The 27,624-nt window shown below is 40.3% G+C and overlaps 1 protein-coding gene and 1 long non-coding RNA gene across 2 annotated transcripts in view; one reads left to right on the top strand and one right to left on the bottom strand.

Moving 5' to 3' along the window:
• WDR75 (WD repeat domain 75) overlaps window positions 1-2,822 on the bottom strand; it is a 40,867-nt gene extending 38,045 nt beyond the window's left edge. The window contains exon 1 of the mRNA XM_070359437.1: window positions 2,670-2,822. Within this exon, the coding sequence (XP_070215538.1) occupies window positions 2,670-2,755 (86 nt within the window). The 5' untranslated portion in view covers window positions 2,756-2,822. The remainder of the gene's footprint in view (window positions 1-2,669) is intronic.
• Window positions 2,823-3,015: 193 nt separating this feature from the next.
• LOC138990431 (uncharacterized) overlaps window positions 3,016-27,624 on the top strand; it is a 40,336-nt gene continuing 15,727 nt past the window's right edge. The window contains exon 1 of the long non-coding RNA XR_011466533.1: window positions 3,016-3,240. This is a non-coding gene — a long non-coding RNA (uncharacterized lncRNA). The remainder of the gene's footprint in view (window positions 3,241-27,624) is intronic.

The raw sequence follows: 27,624 nt of genomic DNA, 5'->3' as shown, positions 1-27,624 counted from the left end.
GAGATGGTTGGATGGCATCACTGACTCAATGGACATGGGTTTGGGTGGACTCTGGGAGTTGGTGATGGACAGGGAGGCCTGGTGTGCTGCAGTTCATGGGGTCGCAAAGAATTGGACACAACTGAGTGACTGAACTGAACTGATACATTTTTCAGATTCATATTCTGAAACACAATCTTATGTTACCACCCCCTGCCTGAGTATACCTTATCTAGAGAACTAAAAAAATACACTCTCTTTGGACCAAACAACAACCAAGAACTGATTCTACATTTTCTTTCGAAACTAACATCCCCAGCTCTCTCCATACACCATTTCTACTAGCTAACTGTACCACAGTTCTCATGCTTATACTGTGCCCCCTATCCCAAATGTCTTCCATCTATATCCTCTAGTCAAAATACCATCCATTTGTTGTAGTTCAGTCGCTCAAGTCGTGTCCAACTCTTTGCGACCCCTTTGCCTTCAGCAAGCCAGGCTTCCCCGTGGTTCACCATCTCCCAGAGTTTGTTCCATTCCTGTCTAGCCTAAACATCACTTCCTCATCAACCTTCTCCATCCTTTTAGTCTGAAACACTGTTTCTTATGGGCTTCCAAAGACGCTTACTCCTTGGAAGGAAAGTTATGATCAACCTAGATAGCATATTCAAAAGCAGAGACGCTACTTTGCCAACAAAGGTCCGTCTAGTCAAGGCTATGGTTTTTCCTATGGTCATGTATGGATGTGCTGAGTGCCGAAGAACTGATGCTTTTGAACTGTGGTGTTGGAGAAAACTCTTGAGAGTCCCGTGGACTACAAGGAGATCCAACCAGTCCATTCTGAAGGAGATCAGCCCTGGGATTTCCTTGGAAGGAATGATGCTAAAGCTGAAACTCCAGTACTTTGGCCACCTCATGCAAAGAGTTGACTCACTGGAAAAGACTCTGATGCTGGGAGGGACTGGGGGCAGGAGGAGAAGGGGACGACAGAGGATGAGATGGCTGGACGGCATCACTGACTCGATGGACGTGAGTCTGAGTGAAGTCCGGGAGTTGGTGATGGACAGGGAGGTCTGGCGTGCTGCGATTCAGGGGTCGCAAAGAGTCGGACACGACTGAGCGACTGAACTGAACTGAACTGAAAGTGCAACTGTATGAAACATGTTACTGGTTATCTTCTTTTCCTCATTAGGCTTGAAATTCTTGAAGGTAGGATCAATCCTGGAATTATCTTAGTTTTTGAAATATCAGTTTTTACTAACACATAGCTGGTAAACACTTAAAAATTAACTGCACAACTAAGGAAGTGAAAAACATTAGATCCCAATATAACGAATAACTTGTAGAAATAGTACACTGGAGGAAGAAACTGGATATAAGTCCAAAGTGGCAGAACTTTGGCAATCTCTTGAAGCCTCAGTTTCCTCCTGACTCACAAGTTGAGTATCAACAAAGCCCTTTGTATTGTAAAGACCAAAAGATTTTTTTTTTTTGCCTCTAAGGCAATTTACAGAAGTTTCTTTAAGTCATGCATGCATTCAATCACTATTGCCATACACCCATAAGATATTGTGGCAATATAAACTTTCGAAAGATACTACCTCTGCTTTTCCAAGACAGAAAGGGTGTTTGATAAGTGTCTATCCCTGAGTGACTGGAAACCTTTTTATATTGTATCATTTCTAAATGATGTTCACAATATAGCAATGATGGTAAGAGCTGACATACACTGAGCCATTCAACGACAAGCATTGTTTGACATGTTCTATATATACTTTGGCCACCTCATGTGAAGAGCCATTGGAAAAGATCTTAATGCTGGGCAAGACTGAGGGCAGGAAGAGAGGCGGGGTGACAATGGATGAGATGGCTGGATGGTATCATCGACTCAAATGACATGAGTTTGAGCAAATTCCGGGAGACAGTGAAAGACAGGGAAGCCTTGGTGTGCTGCAGTCCATGGAGCCGCAAAGGGTCGGACACGACTGAAGGACTGAACAATATGTATTAAGGTATTTAATCCTTTTATAACAACCCTATGAAATGAACTACTAAATATCATTCCCGGTTACAGATGAGGCAACTGAAGCGAAGATTAAGAACCTCGCGAAAAGCACACAATAGATGAACCGGGCTTAGTTACGCTTCCAGCTACACTGAACTCCTGAGCAAGGCCATCAGGGCTTACGCATATATTTACCTCACACAGAATCTAGTATCAGTTTTTACAGAAAGCTCCAAAAAGGCTATCAAAACGCATTTTTTTAGGTGATAGGGAAGTGCAAAGAAATCGGAACCTGCAGTAATCCAAGTCACGATTCGGTCCGAAAGAAGGCTGTTTACTCCTGGTTTTCCAAGAGTAGCGGCGTACACATCTGTGCCTGAACTATGTTCCAGCCTCTCCAATGCAGAGCCTATTCTAGACACAAGGGTCAGCCCGGGGGCCCCCTAAACCTATCTGCAGGTCCAGGGAGCCGGGAAGCGAGCGCGCCCCAGCCTGCGGTGCCTCTGGATTAAGGGGCTTCCGACTCCTCTTGCAGCACCCGGACCCGGGCTCCCTCCCGCGCGCGCCGCTTCCTCGAGCCAGAAGCGCCGGCTGGCCGGTCCAGACGCGCCCGGCAGTTCTCGCCCCCCACCACCCGTGGACTCACGCCCCTCAGCCGGGCCGGCAATTACCCATGGCCTCATACTTAGAATCCGCAGAGAACACCGCTCTCCTGAAGTTCAACTCGCTGCCGCCACAACGAACCACGCGGATGCCCTCTTCCTCCACCATCTTCGCGCACGCGCAAGGACTCTCTACCGCCGGGCCAGCCACGAGCTTCCTCAACGGAAGCCGGTGGGTAGGGAGTCTGTCCCGGCCCACAGGCCGCCAAGAGGGGGCATTCTAGGACTCAGTCTCTATGGTAGGTTTCTACGGTAAGACCCAGCGCCTGTGCGGCCATCTTTGGCTTGGGCAAGTAACATTGAAAAGTGAAAAGTGAAAGTGAAGTCGCTCAGTCGTGTCCGACTCTTTGCGACCCCATTGACTGTAGCTTACCAGGTTCCTCAGTCCATGGGATTTTCCAGGCAAGAGTACTGGAGTGGGTTGCCATTTCCTTCTCCAGGGGATCTTCCCGACCCACATTAGGACATGTGTAAAAGGTAAATGAGTTTGAATAAACTCCGGGAGTTGGTGATGGACAGGGATGCCTGGCGTGCTGCGATTCATGGGGTCGCAAAGAGTCGGACACGACTGAGCGACTGAACTGAACTGAAAAGGTAAAAGCGAAACAGAGACATAGACACAATGTATTTATATTAGATTCCTCTAAACTGTTGTTTATTATAGATACATTTCTCTCCTGCTTTGTTAACCCTTCTCTATAGTTTCTTCCGCCGGAAGAGAAAGGAGGCCCAAAGTGTCAAGTGACCTCCAGTCTTTCCCCAAACTCTCCCAGTCTTTTTTGCCTTTCTCTTACCTCTGATTTGGGCGCTGCAAGATGACGCCAGCGTTTCGAGCCAACGGCTTGCTTGGTCGCGCAAATTGAGTTCTTGGGTGGAAACGTAGCGTTCTGTATTTTGCACAGCTGTTAGGACCTCTCGTTAGTCGTCCCGTAGTCGTCTTCCTCTGAGCATACATTCCTACAGAACCCTTATAGCTTCATGAGCCTGGCTTTTTCCTTTGGACACCTGGCTCCTACCCCATCTCTCCCACGTTCATTAAATCTTCTCGGCTTTACCCTGGCTAAGGGCTTTAGCCTGCCCCCTGGTTGCTGCTGTTTCGCTCGAGTTTCTGTGGTTTTAGCTTCCCCAGTTAGTCAACCGAATCCCTGAACTCTGAGAATGTTTATGCCTCTCATCTCCATTCCCTTTTGTAAGCTTATATGTTACATATTCGTGGTCCCTATATATTAGGGGGTGCTTCTCTTCGTTGTTTCATTCATTCAATAAACATTTACCAATCTCCTCTGTAATTCTCTTAGGTGTAAAGAGCCACAGACAGCATAACTATAACAGGAACAGGAACAGAAACTGCGTTGATTCTGTAGAAAATTACCACATCCCTCCAGTCTTTGTGGAGGCAAATAATTATTGAGAGCCTTCTATATGTGAGACACAATTCAAGACAGATGTGATCCCTGTCCTGTTACCTTCGATGGGAGAAAGGCAAAAATCTTTAACAAACAAAATGATCACAGATTGTATACTGAAAATAAAATAGGAATATAAGAGAGAGAATAGTTTTCTCTGAAGAGGTTTAGGATTGACCTGATGAATATGTGTTAAGGTTGTATAGTTTAAAAGGTAATAGTTTAACAATTCAATGGTAATACAAATTTGGTATAAAACCAGTGCAGAAATAGAATGGTCCCTCTTGATCCTATTCTCTGTTGCAGAAAGGGGGACCCCTTCCAGGGTTTGAATGGGGGCTCTTGTCTAACACTCGGAAATGAATTGTCTGAGGAGACACACATGCTGATAAAGCGGAGGCTTTATTGGGAGGAGGCACCCAGGTGGAGAGCAGTAGGTAAGGGAAACTGGGAGGACTGTTCTGTCACATGGCTGATGGTTTTCTCTGTCCAATCATTCTGAGTAGGGTCCTTCCTGTTGGCGCATGTATTGCTCAGCCAAGATGGATGCAAGTGAGAAGGATTCTGGGAGGTTAGAGGACGCGTGACATCTCCTTTTTCCCTTTCCTTAACTCTTCCACTTGGTGGCTTATCAGTTCCATGTTCCTCAACAGGACCTTCTGTCATAAAATAAGGCATGGAAGTAGTTACTATGGTGCTTGGCTGGAGTGGGCAGTTTCAGTCAGTTTCCCCTAATATCTCCACCATGAAAAGTTTGGTGTATGTGCTTCTTGATATTTTTATAAGCATACATAGATCAGATCAGATCAGATCAGTTTCTCAGTTGTGTCCGACTCTTTGCGACCCTATGAATTGCAGCACGCCAGGCCTCCCTGTCCATCACCAACTCCCGGAGTTCACTCAGACTCACATCCATCGAGTCAGTGATGCCATCCAGCCATCTCATCCTCTGTCGTCCCCTTCTCCTCTTGCCCCCAATCCCTCCCAGCATCAGAGTCTTTTCCAATGACTCAACTCTTTGCATGAGGTGGCCAAAGTACTGGAGTTTCAGCTTTAGCATCATTCCTTCCAAAGAAATCCCAGGGCTGATCTCCTTCAGAATGGACTGGTTGGACCTCCTTGCAGTCCAAGGGACTCTCAAGAGTCTTCTCCAACACCACAGTTCAAAAGCATCAATTCTTTGGCGCTCAGCCTTCTTCACAGTCCAACTCTCACATCCATACATGACCACAGGAAAAACCATAGCCTTGACTAGACGGACCTTTGTTGGCAAAGTAATGTCTCTGCTTTTGAATATGCTATCTAGGTTGGTCATAACTTTCCTTCCAAGGAGTAAGCGTCTTTTAATCTCATGGCTGCAGTCACCATCTGCAGTGATTTTGGAGCCCCCAAAAATAAAGTCTGACACTGTTTCCACTGTTGCCGCATCTATTTACCATGAAGTGATGGGACCGGATGCCATGATCTTCGTTTTCTGAATGTTGAGCTTTAAGCCAACTTTTTCACTCTCCTCTTTCACTTTCATCAAGAGGCTTTTTAGTTCCTCTTCACTTTCTGCCATAAGGGTGGTGTCATCTGCATATCTGAGGTTATCGATATTTCTCCCGGCAATCTTGATTCCAGCTTGTGTTTCTTCCAGTCCAGCGTTTCTCATGATGTACTCTGCATATAAGTTAAATAAACAGGGTGACAATATACAGCCTTGACGTACTCCTTTTCCTATTTGGAACCAGTCTGTTGTTCCATGTCCAGTTCTAACTGTTGCTTCCTGACCTGCATACAAATTTCTCAAGAGGCAGGTTAGGTGGTCTGGTATTCCCATCTCTTTCAGAATTGTCCACAGTTTATTGTGATCCACACAGTCAAAGGCTTTGGCATAGTCAATAAAGCAGAAATAGATGTTTTTCTGGAACTCTCTTGCTTTTTCTATGATCCAGCGGATGTTGGCAATTTGATCTCTAGTTCCTCTGCCTTTTCTAAAACCAGCTTGAACATCAGGAAGTTCACGGTTCACATATTGCTGAAGCCTGGCTTGGAGAATTTTGAACATTACTTTACTAGCGTGTGAGATGAGTGCAATTGTGCGGTAGTTTGAGCATTCTTTGGCATTGCCTTTCTTTGGGGTTGGAATAAAAACTGACCTTTTCCAGTCCTGTGGCCACAGCTGAGTTTTCAAAATTTGCTGGCATATTGAGTGCAGCACTTTCACAGCATCATCTTTTAGGATTTGAAATAGCTCAACTGGAATTCCATCACCTCCACTAGCTTTGTTCGTAGTGATGCTTTCTAAGGCCCACTTGACTTCACATTCCAGGATGTCTGGCTCTAGGTCAGTGATCACACCATCGTGATTATCTGGGTCGTGAAGATCTTTTTTGCACAATTCTCCTGTGTGTTCTTGCCATCTCTTCTTACTATCTTCTGCTTCTGTTAGGTCCATACCATTTCTATCCTTTACTGAGCTCATCTTTGCGTGAAATGTTCCCTTGGTATGTCTAATTTTCTTGAAGAGATCTCTAGTCTTTCCCATTCTGTTGTTTTCCTCTATTTCTTTGCATTGATCACTGAGGAAGGCTTTCTTATCTCTTCTTGCTATTCTTTGGAACTCTACATTCAGATGCTTATGTCTTTCCTTTTCTCCTTTGCTTTTGGTTTCTCTTCTTTTCACAGCTATTTGTAAGGCCTCCTCAGACAGCCATTTTGCTTTTTTGCATTTCTTTTCCATGGGGATGGTCTTGATCCCTGTCTCCTGTACAATGTCACGAACCTCAGTCCATAGTTCATCAGGCACTCTATCTAGTTTCCTTAATTAAAAATAATCTAATCTGACTATCTGCCCTCTTTGTTGCAAACTTCTATGTAAGCTGACTCCTTCCTCTGCCTCCTCGGAGCAGTTTCTTAGGCTACTTGAAATTCTGTCTCCCAGGCTTGAAGTACTAACAATTGCCACCAAATAAACATACAGCTCTCAACTTTTAGGTTGTGTGTGTGTGTTTTCAGTTGAGAAAGCTAAAAGAATTTCACGATTTAATGAGGACTGTGCACAGATTTGCAGATACCACTCTAATGGCAGAAAGTGAAGAGGAACTAAGGAGACTCCTGATGAGGGTGAAAGGAGAGTGAAAAACCTGGTTTAAATCTTCAAAAAAATGAATATCACCCCACCTGGTCCCATCACTTCATGGCAAATAGATGGGGAAACAGTGGAAACAGAGGCAGATTTTATTATCTTGGGCTCCAAAATCACTTCAGTTTGTGACTGCAGCCATGAGATTCAAAGATGCTTGCTCCTTGGAAGAAAAACTGGCAAAACTAGACACCATATTAAAAAGCAGAAACATCACTTTGCCAACAAAGGTCTATACAGTCAAAGCAATGGCTTTTCCAGTAGTTATATATGGATGTGAGAGTTGGACCATAAAAAAGGCTGAGTGCCAAAGAATTGATGCTTTTGAATTGTGGTGTTAGAAAAGACTCTTGAGAGTCCCTTGGACTGCAAGGAGATCAAACCAGTAAATCCTAAAGAAAATCAGTCCTGAATATTCATTGGAAGGACTGATGCTGGAGCTGAAAATCTTAATACTTTGTCCACCTGATGTGAAGAGCCAAGTCATTGGAAAAGACCCTAATGCTGGGAAAGATTGAAAGCAGGAGGAGAAGTGGGTGACAGAGGATGAGATGATTGGATGGCATCACTGACTCAGTGGACATGAGCTTGAGCAAAATCCAGGAGATAGTGAAGGAAACGGAAGCCTGGTGTGCTGCAATCCATGGGGTTACAAAGAGTCAGACATGACTTAGTGACTAAACAAGTGCAAAATAAGCCATTAAGTAGAGTCTCAAGTCCTACCCACATAAAAATCAACTTATACAAAACACTATACTTTTAAGTACTTAGCCTTAATAAATGTTTTATGCTATTTATATCTCCAAGGGTATTCTAGCTATTCATTACAAGCTTTTACTAAATTTGCCTTACTATATATAAAGGTGTAATTAGCTACACATGGGCTTCCATCGTGGCTCAGCAGTAAAGAACCCACTTGCCAATGCAGGAGATGTGAGTTTGATCCCTGGGTTGGGAAGATCCCCTGAAGAAGGAAATGGCAACCTACTCCAGTATTCTTGCCTGGAAAATCCCATGGACAGAGGAACCTGGCAGGTTACAGTTTATGGGGTCACAAAAGAATAACTTTGCGGCTAAACAACAGCAACTACAGCAACAGAATGACCAGTCACTGACTCTGCTGAGGGCCTGATTTCATGAATCTTTTTTTGGAGCTTCTCTGACCTTAGTCCTTTTCATGTCTATTTGGTTTTGTGTTTATAAGAATTTAGTACACTACTGTGGACACATACACGCACACACGCACATATTCTTAGCCTGTGTGTATACATATATTTGGGGGTGCATTCTAAAATTGTTTCTTCAGCTATTAGGGTGCAGAGTTTAACAAGATTACAACCTGGTTGCTAAGAAACAAATGTGAATATAGAGAACACTTTTGACATTTTTAATACAGTATTTATTATTTTTAAACCTGAATTCTAAATTGGTTTCCCAGATACTGCAGAACTTTAAAAAGTTCTTATTGTTTACATACAATTGATGTCTACTCTGTTTTGTTTCCTCATTTTTGAATTAAATTATGTTGATTAATGTATAATTCATAAAATCTGAATTAGATTAAATAATTATCCACTGATACATGCAATCATGAAATTTAATTCAACATGTAAGATGAATTGTCTGAAAATAAATTGTGTTTCTGCATTATTCAAAGTAATGAATTTCTAAGGCCTTTTTTTTTTTTTTCAAGATACAGTGTTTTTCAACACCTTAGAGTAGACATACAGCCTTTGTGAATTAATTTAGTTTAGAAATTTGACAATTTTTGAAAAACAAGTGAAAATATAAAAACATTAAACAATTATGAAATATTATATATACTATTATATAAAGTAGTTCATCCATTTAATCTTTTAAAAATCATCTTAATAGGTGTATTCAGTTCAGTTCAGTCACTCAGTCATGTCCAACTCTTTGCGACCCCATGAACTGCAGCACACCAGGCCTCCCTGTCCATCACCAACTCCTGGAGTCCACCCAAACCATGTCTATTGAGTAGGTGATCCCATCCAACTATCTCATCCTCTGTTGTCCCCTTCTCCTCCTGCCCTCAATCTTTCCCAGCATCGGGGTCTTTTCAAATGAGTCAGCTCTTTGCATCAGGTGGCCAAAGTATTGGAGTTTCAGCTTCAGCATCAGTCCTTCCAATGAACACCCAGGACTGATCTCCTTTAGGATGGACTGGTTGGATCTCCTTGCAGTCCAAGGGACTCTCAAGAGTCTTCTCCAACACCACAGTTCAAAAGCATCAACTCTTTGGCGCTCAGCTTTCTTTATAGTCCAACTCTCACATCCATACATGACCACTGGAAAAACCATAGCCTTGACTAGACGGACCTTTGTTGACAAAGTAATGTCTCTGCTTTTTAATATGCTGTCTAGGTTAGTCATAACTTTCCTTCCAAGGGTAAGCGTCTTTTAATTTCATGGCTGCAATCACCATCTGCAGAGATTTTGGAGCCCAGAAAAGTAAAGTAAGCCACTGTTTCCACTGTTTCCCCATCTATTTGCCACGAAGTGATGGGACCGGATGCCATGATCTTTGTTTTCTGAATGTTGAGCTTTAAGCCAACTTTTTCACTCTCCTCTTTCACTTTCATCAAGAGGCTCTTTAGTTCCTCTTCACTTTCTGCCATAAGGGTGGTGTCATCTGTATATCTGAGGTTATTGATATTTTTCCCAGCAATCTTGATTCCAGCTTGTGCTTTCTCCAGCCCGGTATATAATTGTGTTTTAATGTATATTCTCCTAGTGACTTAAATTTTTTAAAATTAACTTTTTCTAGAGCAGTTTTAGGTTTACAACAAAAGTGAGAGGGAGGTATAGAGATTTTCCATATACTGTGCATAGAAGAGGGGGGGCTTCCGTAGGCATAGCCTCCCCTCTTATCAACACCACTCACCAGAGTTGTACATTTTTTTACCATGGATGAACCTACATTGCCACATCATAATCATGCAAGTTCCTAGCTTACCCAAGTGTTCACTCTGACTGTTGTATGTTCTATAGTTTTGAAGAAATTTGTAATGACATCTCCAGCATTATAATATCACACAGAATATTTTCACTGCCCTAAAAAATCCTTTGTGCTCTGCCTGTTCATCTTTCCTCCTCACCCCCACACTTGAAACCACTGATTTTCTTATTGCTTCCATCCCTAGCCTTTTCTAGAATATCATATAGTTGAAGTCATACAATATGTAGCATTTTCAGATTGACTTTTTTTGCTTAGTAATATTCATATGTTTCCTTCACGGTTTTTTATAGCATGATAGCACATTTCTTTTTAGTGCTGAATAATAATATTCCATTATCTGAATGTACAGTAGTTTATTTATTCATTCACTCGCTGAGGATGTGACATCTTGGTTGCATCCAAGTTTTAGCAATTATGGATAAAGCCGCTATCACATCCATGTATAGGTTTTGGTGTAGATGTAAGTTTTCAACTGCTTTGGGTAAACACCAAGGATTGCTATTACTGAACTGCTTGGTAACAGAATGTTTAGTTTTGTAAGAAACCTCCAAATTATTTCCAAAGGGGTATACTAATTGGCAACCCCACCACAATGTATGAGGATTCTTATTGCTCCATATTCTTGCCAGAAGTTTTTGTTGTCAATGTTCTGGATTTTGGCCATTCTGATAGGTGTATAATTTTATTTTTTAAATAACATATTTTGCTTCCTAATTCAACAAACATTGAATATTTAATATAAGACAGTGTCCTAGTTCCTGGGAATACAAAGATGAGTTAATAAGATACGATACTTATGTTAAGAGTCTCATATGATATTGAGGGATATGGACACAAAAGTGATCATTATGTTATGGTGTAATCAAGTGCAAGTGTCATATGTACATGGTGATGTGGGTTTACAGAAGGCCCCGTGACCTGATCTGAATTTCTGAGGGAAGTGACGATTCACCTGATTCTTAAAGGATGAATAGAAGTAAGCCGACTCTGTAAAGAAAATTCCAGGTGGATGAACAGCATAAACAAGACCTCAGCTTTTCCCCATGATTTCTCACATGTGAAGACTGAGGAACAGTTATTTGAATCTCCCCCCGGAGATCTTTTATTCTTCATGGTGCTCTGTAAGTGCATGTTAAAGAACAGATCAATTATAGCATCCAGTAACATATGACCCACAATAAATTTTCTATTTTAAAAAAATTTTACATCAACCATTTGAAGAAAACTGACCTGGTGCTAGAGTCTTCACTTTTACCTGGCCATCTAAGTCTCACCTAGCAACTGTCCTAGTCCTTCATTCCTTTACCTGACTCTGCTCTTCCTCAATACACACTACATTACACTCTGCTTCCAAAGGGGCCTGTGAGTCTAAATTTCTTCTCCTTCCCTACAACACTCACCCATCCACTCAGAACAGATCTCCGTAAAATACTAGGAAGAAGGTTTCATATCCCATTGGGTTTAGTCACTGTCCATTTTAGTATGAATTTTTTTTCTTTCTGGAGTGATTTATTGGTTGACTTTGATATCAGGGCTTTGTAATCTCAAATTACCTATTCAGAGTGCAATATTAAAGGGCCTGACTTGTTAGATTATTTTCAACTTGGGAAATAAATTATTTTCACATAAAGTAGATGTTCATATGGCAGACGGATGATTTCTACAGTGGTAAATAAAAGCATGATAATTTGAATCAATGATTCCTTATGATCTATAGGTAAAATCTAGGCTTCTTGATCTGGCAATGAAGTTCAGTTCTATTCAGTCATTTAGTCGTGTCTGACTCTTTGAGACCCCATGGACTGCCACACAACAGGCCTCCCTGTCCATGACCAACTCCTGGAGTTTACTCAAACTCATGAACACTGAGTCTGTGTTGCCATCCAACCACCTCATCCTCTGTTGTCCCCTTCTCCTCCTGCCTTCAATCTTTCCCAGCATTAGGGTCTTTTCAAATGAGTCAGTTCTTTGCATAGGGGGCCAAAGTATTGGAGTTTGAGCTTCAACATCAGTCCTTCCAATGAATATTCAGGACTGATTTCCTTTAGGATGGACTGGTTGGATTCTTCGGTGCTCAGCATTCTTTATAGTCCAACTCTCACATCCATACATGACTCCTGAAAAAACTATAGCCTTGACTAGATGGACCTTTGTTGGCAAAGTAATGTCTCTGCTTTTTAATGTGCTGTCTAGGTTGGTCATAAATTTTCTTCCAAGGAACAAGCATCTTTTAATTTCATGGCTGAAGGCACCATCTGCAGTGATTTTGGAGCCCCCGCAAAATAAAGTAAGCCCCTGTTTCCCCATCTATTTGCCACAAAGTGATGGGACTAGATGCCATGATCTTAGTTTTCTGAATGTTGAGCTTTAAGTCAATTTTTTCACTCCCCTCTTTCACTTTCATCAAGAGGCCCTTTAGTTCTCCTTCACTTTCTGCCATAAGGGTGGTGTCATCTGCATATCTGAGGTTATTGATATTTCTCTTGGCAATCTTGATTTCAGCTTGTGTTTCATCCAACCCAGCATTTCTCATGATGTACTCTACATATAAGTTAAATAAGCAGGGTGACAATATATAGCTTTGATGTACTCCTTTCCCTATTTGGAACCAATCTGTTGTTCCATGTCCAGTTCTAACTGTTGCTTCCTACCTGCACACTGCTTTCTCAAGAGGCAGGTCAGGTCATCTGGTATTCCCATCTCTTTCAGAATTTTCCACACTTTATGGTGATCTACACAGTAGTGATCCACAAAAGGCTTTGGCATAGTCAATAAAGCAGAAATAGATGTTTTTCTGGAACTCTCTTGCTTTTTCCATGATCCAGCGGATGTTGGCAATTTGGTCTCTGGTTCCTCTGCCTTTTCTAAATCCAGTTTGAACATCTGGAAATTCACAGTTCACATGTTGTTGAAGCCTGGCTTGGAGAATTTTGAACATTACTTTACTAGCATGTTAGATGAGTGCAATTGTGCAGTAGTTTGAGCATTCTTTGGCATTGTCTTTCTTTAGGATTGGAATGAAAACTGACCTTTTCCAGTCCTGTGGCCACTGTTGAGTTTTCCAGATTTGCTGGCATATTGAGTGCAGCACTTTCACAGCATCATCTTTTAGGATTTGAAATAGCTCAACTGGAATTCCATCACCTCCACTAGCTTTGTTCGTAGTGATGCTTTCTAAGGCCTACTTGACTTCACATTCCAGGATGTCTGGCTCTAGGTCAGTGATCACACCATCGTGATTATCTGGGTCATGAAGATCTTTTTTGTATAGTTCTTCTATATATTCTTGCCACCTCTTCTTAACATCTTCTGCTTCTGTTAGGTCCCTACCATTTCTGTCCTTTATTGGGCCCATCTTTGCATGAAATGTTCCTTTGATATCTCTAATTTTCTTGAAAAGATCTACAAGAGAAGATGGACATCACCAGATGGCCAACACCGAAATCAGATTGTTTATATTCTTTGCTGCCAAAGATGGAGAACTGTAAACAGTCAGCAAAAACAAGACCGGGAGCTGACTGTGGCTCAGATCATGAACTCCTTGTTGCCAAATTCAGACTTAAGTTAAAGAAAGTGGGGAAAACCACTAGACCATTCAGGTATGACCTAAATCAAATCCCTTATGATTATACAGGGCCATCCTCAGTACCAGTGACTGGATTTCCCTGGTGGCTCGGATGGTAAGCCATCTGCCTACAATGTGGGAGACCTGGGTACGATCCCTGGGTCAGGAAGATCCCCTGGAGAAGGAAATGACAACCACTCCAGTACTCTTGCCTGGAGAATCCCATGGATGGAGGAGCCTGGTAGGCTACAGTCCATGGGGTTGCACAGAGTTGGACATGACTGAGTGACTTCACTTTCACTATGCTCTGCTGCTGCTAAGTCACTTCAGTCATGTCCGACTCTGTGCGACCCCATAGTCTGCAGCCCACCAGGCTCCCTCGTCTATGGGATTTTCCGGGCAAAAGCAGTGGAGTGGGGTGCCATTGCCTTTTCCGAAGGCACTATGCTCAGTAAATCTTTAGTCCAGTTTTCTGTTGATGGGTGGAGCTGTGTTCCCTCCCAGCTATACCTGGGGCAAACTATGGTGGAGGTAATGAAGATAATGGTGGCTCAGATGGTAAAGCATCTGTCTACAATGCGAGAGACCCGGGTTCGAGTCCTGGGTTGGGAAGATCCCCTGGAGAAGGAAATGGCAATCCACTCCAGTACTATTGTCTGGAAAAGCCCATGGACAAAGGAGCCTGGTAGGCTACAGTGTAAGGGGTCCCAAAGAGTCAGACACGACTGAGCGACTTCACTTTCAATGAAGATAATGGAGACCTCCTTCGAAAGATCCCATGCATATACTGCTAGACTCAGTGCCCCCAGCCCTGCAGCAGGCCACCACCGACCCACGCCTCCACTGGAGACTCCTGGACACTACAGGCAAGTCTGGGTCAGTCTATTGTGGTGACACTGCTCCTTTCTCCTGTGTCCTGGTGCACACAAGGTTCTGTGTGTGCCCTCCAAGAGTCTATTTCCCAGTCCTGGGTTGTCCCAGAGCACAGGAAAAACCATAGCCTTGACTAGACGGACCTTTGCTGGCAAAGTAATGCCTCTGCTTTTTAATATGCTATCTAGGTTGGTCATAACTTTCCTTCCAAGGGGTAAGTGTCTTTTAATTTCATGGCTGGAGTCACCATCTGCAGTGATTTTGGAGCCCCCCCCAAAAAAGTCTGACACTGTTTCCACTGTTTCCCCATCTATCTGCCACGAAGTGATGGGACCAGATGCCATGATCTTAGTTTTCTGAATGTTGAGCTTTAAGTCAACTTTTTCACTTTCCTCTTTCACTTTCATCAAGAGGCTCTTTAGTTCTCCTTCACTTTCTGCCATAAGGGTAGTGTCATCTGCATATCTGAGGTTATTGATATTTTTCCCAGCAATCTCTCCTTTACTTTCTGCCATAAGGGTGGTGTCATCTGCATATCTGAGGTTATTGATATTTTTCCTGGCAATCTTGATTCCAGCTTGTGCTTCTTCCAGCCCAGCGTTTCTCATGATGTACTCTTAATATAAGTTAAATAAGCAGGGTGACAATATATAGCTTTGATGTACTCCTTTCCCTATTTGGAACTAATCTGTTGTTCCATGTCCAGTTCTAACTGTTGCTTCCTACCTACATACAGATTTCTCAAGAGGCAGATCAGGTCGTCTGGTATTCCCATCTCTTTCAGAATTTTCCACACTTTGTGGTGATCCACACAGTAGTGATCCACAAAAGGCTTTGGCATAGTCAATAAAGCAGAAGTAGATGTTTTTCTGGAACTCTCTTGCTTTTTCTATGATCCAACGGATGTTGGCAATTTGATCTCTGGTTCCTCTGCCTTTTCTAAATCCAGCTTGAACATCTGGAAATTCACAGTTCACATGTTTTTGAAGCCTGGCTTGGAGAATTTTGAGCATTACTTTACTAGTGTGTGAGAAGAGTGCGTTGTGCACTAGTTTGAGCATTCTTTGGCATTACCTTTTTTTGGGATTGGGATGAAAACTGACCTTTTCCAGTCCTGTGGCCACTGTTGAGTTTTCCAAATTTGCTGGTATATTGAGTGCAGCACTTTCACAGCATCATCTTTTAGGATTTGAAATAGCTCAACTGGAATTCCATCACCTCCACTAGCTTTGTTCATAGTGATGCTTCCTAAGACCCACTTGACTTCACATTCCAGGATGTCTGGCTGTAGGTGAGTGATAACACCATCGTGATTATCTGGGTCGTGAAGATCTTTTTTTGTGTAGTTCTTCTATGTATTCTTGCCACCTCTTAACATCTTCTGCTTCTGTTGGGTCCATAACATTTCTGTTCTTTATTGAGCCCATCTTTGTCTGAAATGTTCCCTTGATATCTCTAATTTTCTTGAAGATATCCACAAGAGAAAACTCTACACATGGACATCACCAGATGGCCAACACCGAAATCAGATTGTTTATATTCTTTGCTGCCAAAGATGGAGAACTGTAAACAGTCAGCAAAAACAAGACCGGGAGCTGACTGTGGCTCAGATCATGAACTCCTTGTTACCAAATTCAGACTTAAGTTAAAGAAAGTGGGGAAAACCACTAGACCATTCAGGTATGACCTAAATCAAATCCCTTATGATTATACAGGGCCATGCTCAGTACCAGTGACTGGATTTTCCTGCTGGCTCAGATGATAAAGCGTCTGCCTACAATGCGGGAGACCTGGGTTCAATCCCTGGGTCGGGAATATCCCCTGGAGAAGGAAATGGCAACCCACTCCAGTACTCTTGCCTGAAGAATCCCATAGATGGAGGAGCCTGGTGGGCTACAGTCCATGGGGTCGCAAAGAGTTGGACAGGACTGAGCGACTTCACTCTCACTATGCTCTTGCTGCTGCTAAGTCGCTTCAGTCGTGTCTGACTCTGTGCAGCCTACCAGGCTCCCCCGTCCCTGGGATTCTCCAGGCAAGAACACTGGTTTGGGTTGCCATTTCCTTCTCCAATGCATGAAAGTGGAAAGTGAAAGTGAAGTCGCTCAGTCGTGTCCGACTTTTAGCGACCCCATGGACTTCAGCCCACCAGACTCCTCTGTCCATGGGATTTTCCAGGCAAAAGCACTGGAGTGGGGTGCCATTGCCTTCTCCGAAGGCACTATGTTCAGTCAATCGTGAATCCAGTTTTCTGTTGATGGGTGGAGCTGTGTTCCCTCCCAACTATTTACCTGGGGTAAACTATGGTGGAGGTAATGAAGATAAAGAAGGGCTCAGACAGTAAGGCGTCTGTCTACAATGCGGGAGACCCGGGTTCGAGCCCTGGGTTGGGAAGATCCCCTGGAGAAGGAAATGGCAATCCACTCCAGTACTATTGCCTGGAAAATCCCATGGACAGAGGAGCCTGGTAGGCTACAGTCTAAGGGGTCGCAAAGAGTCAGACACGACTGAGTGACTTCACTTTCAATGAAGATAATGGAGACCTCCTTCAAAAGATCCCATGCATGTACTTCTGGACTCAGTGCCCCCAAGCCTGCAGCAGGCCACCACCCACACACACCTCCACTGGAAACTCCTGGACACCCACAGGCAAGTCTGGGTCAGTCTGTTGTGGGGACACTGCTCCTTTCTCCTGTGTCCTGGTGCACACAAGGTTCTGTCTGTGCCCTCCAAGAGTCTTCTTCCCAGTCCTGTGTAAGTTCTGGCAGCTCTATGCCAGGGTTAATGGTGACTTCCTCCAAGAGGGCTTATGCCATACTCAAGTCTGCTGTACCCAGAGCCCCTCTTCCTGTGGCAGTCCACTGCTGACCCATACCTCCACAGGAGACGCTCAAGCACAGTTCTGTCTCAGTCTCTGTGGGGTCCCTGGGTCTTGGTGCACACGAGGTTTGTTTGAGCCCACTGCTTGCTCTGGCACTGTGCAGCCGGCAATGAAGGACTGACACAAATTGTCCTAACTTTTTTTAATCTATCTTATTTTTCTTGCTTTTTTGAACCTCACTGTGGGTATGGTCCTCCTAGCATTCCATGATGATTCTAGATCTGTACCTTTTCTTATGTTGCTTCTACCTGAAATACCGCATTCAGTTCAGTTCAGTTCAGTCGCTCAGCCATGTCCGACTCTTTGCGACCCCATGAATCACAGCACGCCAGGCCTCCCTGTCCATCACCAACTCCCGGAGTTCACTCAGACTCAACGTCCATCGAGTCAGTGATGCCATCCAGCCATCTCATCCTCTGTCGTCCCCTTCTCGTCCTGCCCCCAATACCTTCTTATTTTCATTATAAAAACTGAAATCCTTTCTAAGAGTTTTAAATCTTCTCAGTTCTCTTCCATGAATATTCTTATTTATCTTCCTACTTTTTAATCTTCTTACTTTTTCTATATGGTAGCTTGAGTTGTCTCAAGTTAATACTTGATTTGTCTGTGTTTTGGTGTTAACAGATGTATGATCTTAGAGGTCAAGACAGTATATTGTCCTTTTGGATATCATAATGCAGTGTTTCCTGCATTGTGGGTTCCTGATTACCATTTATTGGTTGATGATTTATTAGTATGTAAATTATCTTGGAACCAACCTTATATTCCTGAAGTATTTAATATTATTTGCATGCCAGAGATCTGAGCTGATGATGACTTCAGAACTAGGTATGAAAATTGATTATTAAAAAATGACTGCAAAAATACAAATATACCACGTGGTGGCACCAAAGACACATCATTATTTTTGCAGACTTTGTATTTTACTTCTACCGGAAATTATAATTACCCTATTAGCACATAGAAAAATATTTTTAATATCCAGCTGATATTTAAGCTCAGTAGAGTGTTACTGGATGAGCATTTCTTAGTATAGAAACATTCAAAAAGATCTTTGTAAATCTTTACTTGAATTTATTTACAAAAGATGTCTTTAAGTTCTAGAATTCTTCTATATTGTTTTGAAATCAGATTCCTCTTCCTTCACCATCTTATCCCTTTCTACCTAAAATTTCATGAGCATTAGAAGCTGTTCTTGACATTTGGGTTTTGGGATGGAGGTCATTGATGGCTCACAGGACATTATATTCTGTAGAATGTGGACCTATACAAATTCCAGCTGTTGATGGTACGTGCAGTTCTTTTGCAGACAGGCTTCTTAGGCATGTTGCCTAAGTTTAATTTCCATGCGTAAAGTCATACTTAAAATATGTAAACTGAAACAGCTGTTAGTCCTCTGAGAATGCACTTGATGCACAGAAGAACAGTTCCCTAGCCTCTCATTCCACCCCCACGTTATTTTGAAACCCTTTTGAATAGGAAAGGGCGTTTTGGAGAGCCATCTAGTGTCTTTGACCCCATTAGTGAGTAGCAGTTTATTTCTGGGAAACCATTGCACCAAATAAATGTTGGATTTTGCTTTAAACTCCTTCCTTGATAACCATAGGATTTCCTCTCCTTCTGTGTAAGCTTTGCTTATTCTTTACTTAGAAAAATATTCACTACTAATACAAGTTTTCTTAAACCCAAACTAAATCTCACTGTATTAGCATTTAGTAATAGCTCTGAACTTTTATTTTCCTAAAGGTTGGCAGTATTAAAGGCAGATTTTTGTGCAACACCTATGTACCTTTTCATTGCTGTGGTATTTAAGTACTGTATTTAAAAGTATTCTAATATCTGGTTTATGTTGATGATTGCTTATAGAGTTCTAGCCACACAGAATTTGTGCTTCTAATTGTTTCCCCCTCAAGGGTAGTTATTAGTTATTAACTACTTTTGTTTTGTTTTTAATTTATTTCTTCTTCCCCCGCTCCCATTTCTCTTTTCAAAGATAATTGTTACAGGCCTAGCTCAGGTTTGTGTGTGTGTGTGTGTGTGTGTGTTAGTCACTTAGTCATGTCCAACTGTTTGCAGCCCCATGGACTGTAACCCACCAGGCTCCTCTGTTTATGGAATTCTCTAGGTCAGATTACTGGAGTGGATGGGGAGAGAGATGGGAGGGAGATTCAAAAGGGAGAGGATATATGTATACCTATGGCTGATTCATGTTGAGGTTTGATAGAAAACAACAAAATTCGGTAATGCAATTATACTTCAATAAAAAAATAAACTAAAAAAAAAAAAAAAAAGAATACTGGAGTGGTTTGCCATTTCCTTCTCCATGGGACCTTTCCAAGCCAGGGATCGAACCTGGGTCTCCTGCATTGCAGGTGGATTATTTACCAACTGAGGTACCAGGGAAGCAAGATGGGAGGCTTAAACAGGGTTAAGACAGATCCTTTTCTTAAGGAACATTCAATATAACAGGAAAGAAGCACAGATTAGTGGTGCTGGGAAAAGTGGTCATCTACGTGTAAAAGAATGAACCTAGAATACTTTCTAACACTGTACACAAAAATAAACTGAAAATGGATTAAAGACCTAAATGTAAGACCAGAAACTATAAAACTCTTAGAGGAAAACACAGGCAGAACACTCTGACATAAATAACAGCAAGATCCTCTATGACCCCCCTCCCAGAGTAATGAAAGAAAGACAAAAATAAATAAGTGGGGCCTCATTAAACTTAAACGCTTTTGCACAACAAAGGAAACTATAAGTAAGGTGAGAAGACAGCACTCAGAATGGGAGAAAATAATATCAACAAAACAACTGACAATTAATCTCCAAAATATACAAGCAGCTTATGTAGCTCCGTACCAGAAAAATGAACACCCCAATCAAAATGTGGGCAAAAGAGTTAAACAGACATTTCTCCAAAGAAGACATACAGGTCGCTAATAAACACGTGAAAAGATGCTCAGCGTCACTCATTATTAGAGAAATGCAAATCAAAACCACAACGAGATGTCATTTCACACCAGTCAGAATGGCCATACATCAAAAAGTCTACAAACAATAAATGCTGGAGATGGTGTGGAGGAAAGGGAACCCTCTTACACTGTTGGTGGGAATGCAAACTCGTACAGCCACTATGGAGAACAGTGTGGAGATTCCTTAGAAAACTGGGAATAGAACTGCCATACAACCCAGCAATCTCACTGCTGGGCATACACCCCAAGGAAACCAGAACTGAGACACATGTACCCCAGTGTTCATTGCAGCACTGTTTACAATAGCCAGGACATGGAAGCAACCTAGATGTCCACTGGAAGATGAATGGATAAGAAAGCTGTGGTACATATACACAATGGAATATTACCCAGCTATAAAAAAAAGTGCATTTGAGTCAGTTCTAATGAGGTGGATGAAACTGGAGCCTGTTCTACAAAGTGAAATAAGTCAGAAAGAGAAAGACAAATACTGTATATTAGCATATATATGGCATTTAGAAAGATGATGCCAGCGATTCTACATGCAGGATATCAAAGGAGACACAGATGTAAAGAACAGACTTTTGGACTCTGTGGGAGAAGGCGAGGATGGGATGGTTTGGAGAATAGCATTGAAACGTGTATTATCATATGTAAACTAGATGAGCGCAAGTTCAATGCATGAAGCAGGGCACCCAAAGCCAGTGCTCTGGGACAACCCAGAGGGTTATGGTTTGAAGGGAGATGGGGGCGGTTCAGGATGAGGGGGACACATGTATACCTGTGGCCAATTCATGTTGATGTATGGCAAAAACCATTGCAATATTGTAAAGTAATTATCCTCTAATTAAAATAAATTAATTAATTAAAAAAATTTTTCTGACCACACAGAAGAGCCAACAACATAAGCTAGGGTAAATAAAGAAGACTTTATCAAGGAGATGTTATTGGAGGTAAGTGTTGAATGATAGAAGGAATTTCTCTAGGCAGTGAAGGGTAAAGCAGATTTTTGAGGCAGCAGAATGGAATGAGCACTAGGGTGATGGGTTTGTGGACATAAGGACTCATTTGGTTTTCTTTCAGATACATGGAAGGATAGGTGGTGAGAAAGAACAGAAAGGAAAGGAGATTCCCTGGGGTCCAGTGGTTAGGACTGTCCTTCCACTCGCTGGCAGATGCCTGGATTCACTCCCTAGTCGGGGTACTCTATAAGCCCCATGGTATGGCCAAAGAAACAAAAGAGAACAAAAATCCAAAAAGAAAATGCCCCCAAATGCCTGCACTACTTGGTGCTACCCCTTCCCCTCACAAAAAAAGAGAATTGAAAAGAAGAGTGAGACTAGATTTATTTTTACTTAAAGGTTTGGAAATATAAATGCAAAATTTTTTAAAATAAAAAATTTGAGATTATAATTGTAAAGTTTTGATATATGTTTTGACTTATGAAAAGTTTTGATTTATGTTATTTTAAGGTGATAATATATGACTGTTTTTTGCATAGTAAATATTTAATAGGTTTCATAACAGCTGATGTTCTTAAAGTTAGTGGTTCTATGTGAACCAGTAAAATACATCATTGACTAAAAATTTATGCAATTCCAGGTATATTCATATATTTTTGCTTTGTTAAGTAAACATAAAAAAGCATCGTTGAATTTGTCATTGTATTTAATCAAGTCCATAGATATTTAGCTTCTAGATTAAAAAATGAAGCTTTAGTGAAAAGTGTGTCTAATGCATTTGTAGACTTATAATGTAGAAAAGTTAGTCGCACAAGTGAGTTAGTTGCTCACTTGTGTCTGACCCTTTGTGACCCCATGGACTGTAGCCCGCCAAGCTCCTCTGTCCATGCGATTCTCCAGGCAAGAAAACTGGCATGGTTGCCATACCCTTCTCCAGAGGATCTTCCCGACCCAAGGATCAAACCCCAGTATCCTGCGTTGCAGGCAGATTCTTTACCATCTGAGCCACCAGGGAAATCCGTTCTTATGAAACATGTATAATTATATTTTTGTGTTGGTAATTGATAATTTAGCCTTTATTAATGGCCGCAAAGAGTCGGACACAACTGAGCGAATGAACTGAACTGAACTGAATGGCCAACTTAGATGGCTAAATGATAGCTCTCATGTATATTAAATGTAACAGAAATAACAATTCTCTGGATAGTGTTTTCCTCACAAAAACAAATTCAAAATGAATGTGGAGAAACTTATATTCAAAAAATAAATTCTATGCTATTTTTGTCGAGCTAGCTTTTAGAATCATTGAGAGATGTTTCAGGAGCTCTGTGTTTCTTTGCTACATAATGCTATTTTACTATTTCTATAAAAATAAGTTAAATTTTCCTAATTCTGGTTTCAGTATTTGTTTTATTCTCAAATATACATCTTTTGGTCTTGCCATTATAGTCTATAGTTGCAGGGAAATAGATGGTGTTATTTATTGGGATGTATGTGGATATTGGAATCTGCCCTGAAAGTATTTTATGTATATTATTTTTCTACTGGAACAGCATAAAACATACTTCTAATTTAAGAGAGAATCATTCATATTGCTCTCTTACATTTAATGCCTGATATTGAACTTGCTCTTTTTTTCAGCCTGAATTATAGTTCTAAAACAAATAGATTCTTAGTACTTTATTTTCCATTTTAAAGTTTCCCTCAAACTGTGGTTAGGGAATGGACAGAAAACTATTATGACATTCTGTATGTTTTCTAGTCTGTTTGAGAGACCATAAACGGTAAAACTTCAGTAGTTTCATTTATGGAAGTCAATTGAAAAAAATAATGGCCTAGTAATTTAGTCACAAATTCAGTCTTATAAAAGGGTGTTACAGAGATGGTATTTTTATTTTAATATTAAAACAATTCTATTTTCAGAGTAACGTTAATAGTTTTTAAGGAATTAAGTCATAGTTTTAATCTGAATTTTTCCAGTGACTTAAGGTTTCCCACTTCACCTCCCAATTAGTAGAATGTAAATCTCATTTCCAGATCTTCTTCAGAAAGTTTTAAGGAGAAACTAAAGCTAATTTCCTTGTTTCATTAATCTCTTGCACAATATTGTAAGATGAACAGTGCTAACTGAGCAGTTAAACTTGCATTTCTGATTGACTAGGGCATATATCCTGCATTGAGGGAGTATAAAAAAAATCAATAAAATGTAAGGGTATTTCTATAATTCTGTGAGCAGAATCTATCTTGTGTCATTTTGTGAGTGTAATTTTCTGTTGAAACAAAGAAATACTGGTGACTTTCAGAAAGAAGTTTTACTAAACAAGAGTAAATGCCATGAAGTGAAAATTTTATAAACACAGCATCAAATAAGAGTGGATGCATGCTATTTTTCAAGTGAAAGACTGTAGTCATAAAAACTTAAGCTTCTGAAGTACTCAGACCTTCAGTTATTTTATTTTCCTTTGATTGCTTCCAACCTGGGCTTCCACAACCAAAGTAAAGAGGACCAGTTGAATAAATGATCCAGTTCGTTACATCAAAACATCTGAAAGATTTATAAATATTCCTGGATAACTCAGGATAATATGATTAAATGATTATGTCTGAATTTACATGGAGTACCTTTCATCCCTATATTCCACTGTGGTTCAGATCTACATGAGGTCAAAGGAATAGCAGAGATGGTGATTGTTTCTTGTATGGCTTCTATCTAGTGTTTCGAAAGATGATTCAAAGACCAGTGATAAAAAGATAAATCAGTGTATCTGAATAATTTTTATTATATTCCAATGCCTATTGATATAAAAGTTCCTATTTACTTTTTGAGATGTAATTGACTTGTAACATTGGGTACATTTAAAATGTGCAGTGTGATTGGATACATTTATATTATATTCCAATTTAAAGAATGACTACTAAGAGTCACTGTGGTCACTGAATTGTGTACTCTGGGTTGCTTTCCTTCTTAGGCTTTATATCCTTTTATCAGACCAGTATTAAGAATTGATAGCCACAGAATTTTTTAAGAACAGCTTCATTAAGGTATAATAGACAAATAAAGTATATATATTTAAGGTGATGTTTTTGATAGTCACACATGTTTTTCTGAGTCAAATTTGAATAAAATATGTCAAGTCTATTTACATAATAATGCTTTGTACTTTGTTTTGACATCACACCATTGAGAGGCAAAAGCAAAACTGTGCACATGTCCGCACACTCTAATTTGTAATACAGTGGGCAGCATATGAATGTCTGTGAGACTGAGTTAATTTTCCTTGAGTTTCAGCTTTAGCTGTTGCCTCTTATTTCAAATAAGTATTAGTATTACTTTTACTCAGATTTGTGTTTACTCACCTTTATCCTTCACTCAGAAAGAACGTTGGCTTCCTCGCTTGGAATCAATCCCTTGTGCTAAATAATTGACTAGATAATAAGCACATTTTTTACAATCCCAGGCATTAGAGTGGATTTCATCTTGATCAGCAAATTGAGCACACGGTGGCCAGGTAAACAGAACCAGTCTTGAACAGTCTTAACGTACTCTACTTTCTCCATCCAAAATACTGTGTCCATCCTCAGTGAAAGATCTTTAATCTGCCATCACAGGATTTGGAGTTTATGTTGCTATTACTAGAAAGGCAACTCTAATATTTTTTTTCCTCCAGAAAATGAAAGACAGAACTCATTTCCTGACTATATGTCTTAAAGCGAAGAAAATGGAGCCTGTCTTTGCTCAGTGCAGTAGTGCTAGTAAAGAAGTGTTGCCTTGCGGCAGTGTTCCTGCAAGATCATTTATTTGCTGCTTTAGAAAGAAATTCTGTTTCCATTAAAATTATGTCTCTGGGTAGGTGATTCATAAGCAGGGGACCTGGAAGTGGATTCAGTCTCTTGAGCCTATTTGCATTATTAATCATACACAGCTGCTGAGTTGATGGAGGATTTTAGACGTTTCAAAGCAGAAAAAATCTTACCTTCTTCAATTAAAATGTTACATCATGGTCCATTAAACCAATACCAAGCAACATAATACCTTAGAAAACTAAGTTTTGGAGAAGGTGACTATCCCATTCAATATATGGAGAACCTCTTTTTAGGTATTTGAATTGGCTTTTAGTACATAATGATACAAAACAGCTGTAGCTATGTTTTGAGTGGTATAAATATTCCACTTCACCTCCTTACTCTTACACTTTTCAGGCTCAAGGCAAAGGATTTAAAAACTTTTCAGTTTCTTCTCATCATGCATTTCCTACAATTATTTGCCTTTTTAACTAAATAAACTTTTATAAAGAACCTTTTACAGAAATGGGGTTTGAATGCTGCGTGCTCAGCTGTGTCCAACTTTTTGACACCATGCACTGTAGCCCACCAGGCTCATTTGAAAGTTTACTTGAAGCAAAATAACCTAAAAATGATTGAAAAATATAATCATTTTCTTGATAATTTAGTGTAATCTTAAAGCATCTTCCTATAGGATAGCTATTAATAAACTTTCAAATGCATTTTCTTCTGGGGAAGAACTTGGCCAGCACAGACAATACAAGTTAAGACATGTTCAACAGATATTTGGGTTGAAGCAGGCAAACTAATTATACTTCTTTTCTCTTTGGATTTACAGGAAGTTATCCAGTTTCTTTAACCCCTATAAATTATAGCTCCATCTTTCTTGCTTTTGTGATGATTTGTCTATGGGCTCTTTGTCTGAATAATATTGAGATGTTACATCATCATTGATGAATTTCCCACACCTTAGAAACAGTGTTAACAAATTAATAGCTTTTTCTTGGCAACTTGTATTCGAATAACATCATGCACAAGTGCTTTTGAATATATAAGCAATCCAGTATAAACCAATTTTCAAGCAGTTTTCCTAGTCACATGGCTAGAGGTTAGAGTTGGGTCAATCATGTTTAATTATGGAACTTTTTCTGTACTGAAATTTTCTTCCAATATCTCAAGGAGTACATTTTCTTGTGATGCTTAAGAAGGGGAATGAACTTGATTTTAGACTAAGGAAAAATGCAAGGATAATATTGTAATTTGTGGCAGGAAATAGGCACTAAAACTAATTTTTAAGGTTTTAGCAATATGTGCTTTTTTGATGGCCTTGGATATTTCTGAACATAGCTATTAGTAGTGTGAGATAAAATTATTTCAACAGTGCAGTCTACCATGTCTTCATTTTATTTGTGAAATATATTGTTACCAAAAAGTACAGTGTTTTAGGAGAAATATATCTTAAAAAGCACTAATTCTGTGTTTTTAGAAGTATAGCTTAAAAATTACAATGAGATTGAAATTAAAATTGGCAATTTCCAACACATTATTGTTAACAGATTTTATTTGTTACATTGAACTTTTGTCTTTAATTAGTAATTCATTTTTTAAAAGATATAACATTAGCACCTAGAAATATGAAAATTAATTACTGTTTGTGAATATACTTTGATCTTAGCTGAAATAAGTTATCTGCATATTTCCCCTTAATCATTGTATGATGTGGTTGCAAATGCTCTAGACAGAACTAAGCTATTCATATTCATTGCTTTGAAAATAAATTAAGAATTTCAAATGATGCAACAAGTTAATTTATTAGTCCAAAAAATAGTTCCTAAAGGGCCATAAGTATTGACTAAGTTTTGGTAGTAGTTTAAGAAGTTATCAAAAAAACCTTAGGACAGCAGAGATTTTTGACTCAAATGCACTATAGTTCTACATCAGGTTCATGCTTGTAGATACGCAGCTGGTTTTATATGCACTGTGAGCATGAAATCATGTGCAAGCGTTTGTCTGTTTTAATTTAGCACAGTGTATACGTTATACTTTAACCAGGTTCTTTTGGGTTTCTATTTCCTGCCTATTGCCTCCCCACTGGCCAATATGTAGAATGTTCTATAGAGTGCAATAATCTTAAATTCTGTGACACTAAACTTTGTTAAAGGGTAATTTAATTGCAAATGAATGTCCTATGTCTTTTTTTTTTTTTTTGGTGTGTGTTTCTTTTTATTCATTTCTATTCAATTAATTTGAATATTTTCTAGTTAGTAATAAATATATTGATGCTGCTGCTAAGTCGCTCCAGTAGTGTCCGACTCTTCTCGACCCCGTAGATGGCAGCCCAACAGGCTCTCCGGTCCCTGGGATTCTCCAGGCAAGAACACTGGAGTGGGTTGCCACTTCCTTCTCTAATGCATGAAAGTGAAAAGTGA

Source organism: Bos mutus, chromosome 2 (genome assembly GCF_027580195.1).
Source record: "Bos mutus isolate GX-2022 chromosome 2, NWIPB_WYAK_1.1, whole genome shotgun sequence".
Lineage (NCBI taxonomy): Eukaryota > Metazoa > Chordata > Mammalia > Artiodactyla > Bovidae > Bos > Bos mutus.
Note: the sequence above shows the minus strand (reverse complement) of the source record. Positions and strands in the feature narration are given on the sequence as shown.